Source organism: Mya arenaria, chromosome 17 (assembly GCF_026914265.1).
Source record: "Mya arenaria isolate MELC-2E11 chromosome 17, ASM2691426v1".
NCBI classification, from domain to species: domain Eukaryota; kingdom Metazoa; phylum Mollusca; class Bivalvia; order Myida; family Myidae; genus Mya; species Mya arenaria.
In genome coordinates, this window is record NC_069138.1 from 43,068,307 (window position 1) to 43,074,306 (window position 6,000).

A 6,000-nucleotide genomic window follows, 5' to 3' on the forward strand; every position below is an offset into this window, starting at 1 on the left:
GCAATGGTGATTGGACTTCCTTTACACTTCTTTTGCAATCGAGAACCTTGTCCAAATTTGCCACAAATGTTGACAGACTTAATTACCAAGCAAAGGACCTCCAGTTTTAAAACCTTCTGTGTAACACTAGGACCCAGAAAGTAAACTGTCGAGTGAAAACCATATATTGGGGGCTTATATAATTGACAGACCCCAAACATATCAGACTGAAATATCCCAAGGTAAAACATGACCATGGGTAAGTTCATTGAGGGCATTGTAACCATAAAAGATAGGAAAGTGTTTTCAACCAACAACGAACACACAACTGTGAAGCCATCTGTTCGGTGAGTGATATTTTTTGTCATCCAAGTCTGGTGAACTATGACAACATCTTCTCATCATGTGGCTAACCTATTACATTACTGGACTTCTACAAGGAGTTAAAACAGTTATTCTAAGGAATTATTTCATAATGCCTGCATAAAGCCATCAGTTCGGTGAGTGATATTTCTTGTCATCCAAGTCTGGTGAACTATGAAACACAATTTCTCATCATATGGCTTATCAAATCAAGTTTTAAGCATGATCAACACAAGCAAGATTGTCCTGTGCTTATCAATGTGCAGAACAGAGGAAGAGTTTGTCTTTCCTTAATATTTCCATTGTCACTGTCATCTTCATAGATCTTGCCTCAGATGTAGGCAGACTCAATATGTAAGGCAAAGGACCTCCTGTGCTACTGGGATCCCTTACAGTAAACTTTCATGCACAAAACCATATATTTGGTCCCTTAATGTTTGCCAAACATGTTAAGATGAAATATCCTAAGGAACACACATGGTTTCAAAACAACAGGCAAGAAAGTCATTGAGCGCTTCATCAGCATAAAAAAAAGTAATGTGTTTTGAACGTAAACCAGCATTCAGATGATTTCAAAATGTCTGTTTGAACTATGAAGCCATCAGTTCGGTGAGTGATATTTCTTGTCATCCAAGTCTGGTGAACTATGAAAAACAACTTCTCATCATGTGGCTTATCAAATCAACTTGTAAGCAAACTCAACACATCCCAGCTTGTCTGTTACTGATCAATGTGCAGAAACTATGTGCAATGTAACGGGAAATATTTTTGCTTAACACTGACTGTCAAACTGATTGATCTGGAAGGCCAACATTTTTTTGTGTCATTGGGGTTACATCTTGTACAAAATCAGACAGGGTAGGTATATATGAAACAGTAGAGTCGGCGCCTATGTAGTATGTAAGGTTGGGTAACTGGAACCAGAAGTATTTTATAGCTCCAACATGCCTCACATGTTGCCCGGCCTTATTGTCAAACAAAGAACCTCCAGCACTTACTGTGCATCACTGTAAATTTTATCAAGTGAAAGCCATATATTTGGGCCCTTAAACATAGCCAGACTTCAAAAACATATCAAAACAAAAACACGGAAGATTTTTACGGCATTTGTATTCATTAGGCCACAGACCTAAGAATTGTGTAAATAAACACAAAATTCCTAAAATACAGCAAAAACACTCCAAGGCATAGTCGTGTTGCATACATTACTTTAAAATGGAGGACAAACATCACAAAATAAGATGATATTAAAGCTAATGAACAATTAACAATAAAGTGAACACTATTTATTAAACTTATAAAGCCATCAGTTCGGTGAGTGATATTTCTTGTCATCCGAGTATGGTAAACTATGAAACACAACTTCTCATCATGTGGCTTATAGTATTAATGACATAGAGCTGCTTTACATTTAAAATTAAGGCAAAAAAGTAGAAAATCAAGTGTAACATTTCAACGCCCTGCAAACAAATAGATAAGTGTAGCAAGTTAAGTTTGTAAACTAACCTTCCATCATAGTGAGGTCCATAAGGAGGTCTGTGCATGCCTTGGAAGTTTGGTGGAGGGTAAGGTGGAAATCCTCGGTACATCTGTAATGGACAATATTCAATTAATGGTAAAATTGCATTGCATAAAATACTTGGCTAATATGACCAATAGTAGAAATGAACACAAGCACAGGCCATAACAGAATCCTAAACTGGTTATATGCTTTCTCTGCTTGCTCGAATTCTGAAGCTTAGAGAGCAAGGTTTGTCAAACAAATTTTTATTCCATGCATTAGTGTAAGAATTTGGGCGTATTCAACAAAAAGTTGAATTTCAACGACTATATGCTTCTGCAAAATGGTATCTTTACAGCTAAGAATGACTGAAATTGGATACTCTTTTCCCCACCCACAGTATAATATCTAAGTTTTTTTTAATTGGGATTCGCTTAAGTGTTTCTCTTTCAAATTATTTTGAAGGATGTCTTAAATAACCAAAATAACATCAATTGTATGTGCAACTCACATAGGGTGGCATCATTCCCCTGTACCCTGGAGGCATGCTATATGGAGGGGGTCCAGGTCCCATGTGGGGTCCCGGGCCCATATGGCCACCAGGCCCCTGCATCCCGGGCCTCATTCCTGGCATGCCAGGACCTCCGGCCGGCATCTTCTGACCCCCTGTAGAGTCCACGCCGGCGACGCCACTTCCAGCAGTTGTCTGGAGGCCACTCTGCAGTGTTTCTGTCGGGATCTCCGCACCAGAAACGGTGGGCGACTGTACATCTTTGCTGGGAGACGTCTGCAGCATAGCGCCACGTCCACCGCCTTCCTTCCAGTTCCCGACATCTGAAATGGTGTTATTAAATTGGTTTTTCGCATTGTTAAATTTATGTATGCACATTATCTGCCACAATGGAAAGATTTTGCTACTTAAATAGCAATTTTTTTTAATTCCTAACGCTAGTTAAACACAGCAAATCACAAAACAGCTAACCATGGATAAAATGATGAACCAACACATTTTTAGCAATAGTGATTTTCTTCCATAAAATACTTACTTTGTGGACGCAAGCTTGGCCCTGGTCCATACTGTGCCTCCTTTGCACCTTCTACATCTTTTTTGTCTGTACCCTCCTTCTCGGAGTCTGGTCCACCTGCTGCAAGTGAGGGGAACTCGTCTTGGAAGTATGGCGACTTGTGCCCCACAATTCGCTTTACCGGTTCCCCTGATGTAACACTGCTCCATGACTTTGTCCCACTCGCTTAAAGAAGAGATACAAGTTCCATTTAAGCATAGATTTCACAGGAATACAATGGACAGTAAAAGCAAATGAAATTTTCCCAACTAAGTTCACATTTAAAGCCATCAGTTCGGTGAGTGATATTTCTTGTCATCCAAGTCTAGTGAACTATGAAACACAACTTCTCATCATGTGGCTATGAAATCTTTATCTTTTTCTAAAAGCTGCTGAACTAAACATACTTATTGACACAAACCTTATTTCTTGAAGACAGAATAGCTTCTGTATACATCAAACATTCCAAAGGAAACAACAGTTCCCTAACATTTCAATCTTCAAAGACATGACAAGATACCTGTTGGGGTCTGTGTGTTTGCCCCTGTGGATACAGGAGTTGTTATTGTTGTCCCCTGCTGACTTGATGTCTGTAACGTCGGTGTCTGGTTTATTGCCCCACCACTCGCCGCCGTTGCTGGCGTCACCACCACCACCTGAAAGAAGACATTTGGATAAAAAATATATTTTAAATTTAATAAACATTTCGCCAGTTTTTACCCAGGCATTCATCTGACCAAAATGAGGCTTATATTTTGTCAATACATTATAGCAAATGGTTTAAATAATGATGGATTACTTTCACCATTTCTGACAACCAAACCCCGTCTGTGTAGTAAAGATTCGTGTTATGTTGAATTCTATATGGTTCAGACACTCGTCATGGAAGTTTTAAATAATGTTAAATAAAGTGTGGCAGCTTTTATAGTGCAACAACTTTGTTACAAGTATCCAGTAGTTGCTTTCAGTTTATTGCAGTTTTTAAAAGGCGAAAATTGTTTGAATGGACAAAAAAATAATACTTAACATCGTAGGTTCACAAGGTCTTTATTCTAGGAGTCTGGGATACTTCATTGCAAGAAATTTTGAATTTTAAATGGAAATTATAGTTTTATGAGGAAATTTTCATTTGTAATGGTTCTAACAACTTACCCCAATAAAGCAGGTTCATTACCTTGTTTGTTTGCCCCGATGATTGCGGTGTGGTAGCCGGCTGCTGCTGCGAGGATGGCTGCGGACTGCCAGAACCCTTCTCTTCCTTCTCCTTGCTGCCCCATCCTGCACCAGAAGCAAACAAATACTTATTACATGAAAAACTTAGGAAGTATCCAATTCATGCCTTGTCAAAATTGACATGGAGAATGAACAAATCACCATCATGAAAAATTATCATTACCTTGCAGAGTGCAACGCATAGACTTTTAACCTTACCTGAACCTCCTGTAGGGACGAGTGCTATGTTAGGATCGTTTCCACTGTTTTCGCTCTTCAGACTTGGTAGATTGGCCGGAGGCGGCATACGCCGGAGGCTTCCCACTTTACCCAAGCTTTGTAACCCATGTTGACGTACGACTGAAAACAATTTCAAAGGTAAAGACATCATATTAATTATTATTTTCAATATAAATATAGAAATGACTTTTTCAAAACATACATGGAAACAAATAATTTATTGTGTTACTGTGTATAATTGTGCACCAGACAATTGTTACCACAGCCCACCAGATCCGGGGAATAGTGAGATAAACTTTCGATCTAGCCATTCCCAGGTAAAATAGCCGCCAAGAACCACAAACTGCGGGTAAAATCCCAGCCAAGTGCCCATGCACCACCAGGACATCCTAGGTAAGGCACATTCGCCCTATTTTCGGCGCAAAAACAAAACCACTGCATTCAATAGGCACTGCGAGCCACCAGGTAGGTAAAAACACAGCCCTTTTTCCCACTATCCCCCAGCTGGCTATCCCTGGACCTCGGGGGCCATGGTTACAATTGACTGGTGCATTACCTGGAGTCTTCTGTTGTTCAACACCCTTTCCTTTGTATATATTATTGATATTGATGGACGTGAACTTTCCTTTGTTCTTGTCGGCCCTATTGCCTATCCCTGAGAAGGACATTTTTCCAAGATATACATCAGAGATACTGTCTGCAAGTACCCTATGAACGAACCGTTAGATCTGAAATCAATGGACAGATTATTTTACAAATTCATGTCAGTGTTAAACAAAGAAATGAATCATTAATGAGCAAAAATGGGTTACATGTATCTTGATCACCATCAGTTTATTCCCAAACAATATTCAATGTAAATATTTATAGTACATATATCAGCAATATGCAAGGAACCCATATTCAAAAATATTCAAAGGAATTATGGATACGGTTTCGCCAAAGACAATGTTGAAAAATTAAAATGGAAGATAAGAAAAAGTCACGTCCTTTCTCAACCGATCTTTGAATGTACCAACGCAATGCAAAGGCGAACATTTTAAACTTCCATTATAATGACTGAAAATGCAAAAGAGAATTCATTTTGTTCGGACAATAAGCACTTTGCCTTGATCTGGGTAACGACGCATTTTTCACCTAAACAAAAAGCGTCCTCAGTGAACCCCCGGTCGACATAAATAGGTCATTTCAATTGCATAATTTACGAACTATCAAGGCAAAATAAAACACTTACACCGGTCCGTTCTATTGGGTGATGTTTAAAGACAATATATATTGCAAAGAATATATGCTTAACACTAAGATGTTCTTGATTCCCTTGGATTCAGTCGCCTTATTCTTGGTTGTCAGATATCCAAGATGGCGTATATGCAAATAATGAGTGACGTCACGCTTTTCGTTCCCACAATCCCTTAAATAATGGTTGCGTCCACATTCATATCCGTCTATGCTTCGTTTCGCATCAATGTATTTATTGATGGTTAAAATTTGTGCAAATTACTTGTACGTATAGGAAATTCATTTCTTGTATTTGGAAAATGTTTTTGAAACTGTTTGTTTCAAGTGTAAAAAAACATGTCCTGAAACTGTACACTCTATTTTCCAAATAAAAATGATAGTATGTTGAAAAAGCTCTTCAGA

The 6,000-nt window shown here is 38.7% G+C and overlaps 1 protein-coding gene across 4 annotated transcripts in view; it reads right to left on the minus strand.

The window, feature by feature from the left end:
* LOC128222881 (protein PRRC2C-like) overlaps positions 1 to 5,732 on the minus strand; it is a 40,314-nt gene extending 34,582 nt beyond the window's left edge. For all 4 annotated transcript variants that reach the window (XM_052932049.1, XM_052932047.1, XM_052932048.1 and 1 more), the window contains exons 1-8: positions 5,594 to 5,732; positions 4,916 to 5,087; positions 4,339 to 4,479; positions 4,082 to 4,185; positions 3,428 to 3,563; positions 2,890 to 3,093; positions 2,355 to 2,677; positions 1,849 to 1,931 (exon numbers count right to left, since the gene is read on the minus strand). In XM_052932049.1, coding sequence (XP_052788009.1) covers positions 1,849 to 1,931; positions 2,355 to 2,677; positions 2,890 to 3,093; positions 3,428 to 3,563; positions 4,082 to 4,185; positions 4,339 to 4,479; positions 4,916 to 5,027 — 1,103 coding nt within the window. In that variant the 5' untranslated portion in view covers positions 5,028 to 5,087; positions 5,594 to 5,732. The remainder of the gene's footprint in view (positions 1 to 1,848; positions 1,932 to 2,354; positions 2,678 to 2,889; positions 3,094 to 3,427; positions 3,564 to 4,081; positions 4,186 to 4,338; positions 4,480 to 4,915; positions 5,088 to 5,593) is intronic.
* Between the last annotated feature and the right edge of the window lie 268 nt (positions 5,733 to 6,000).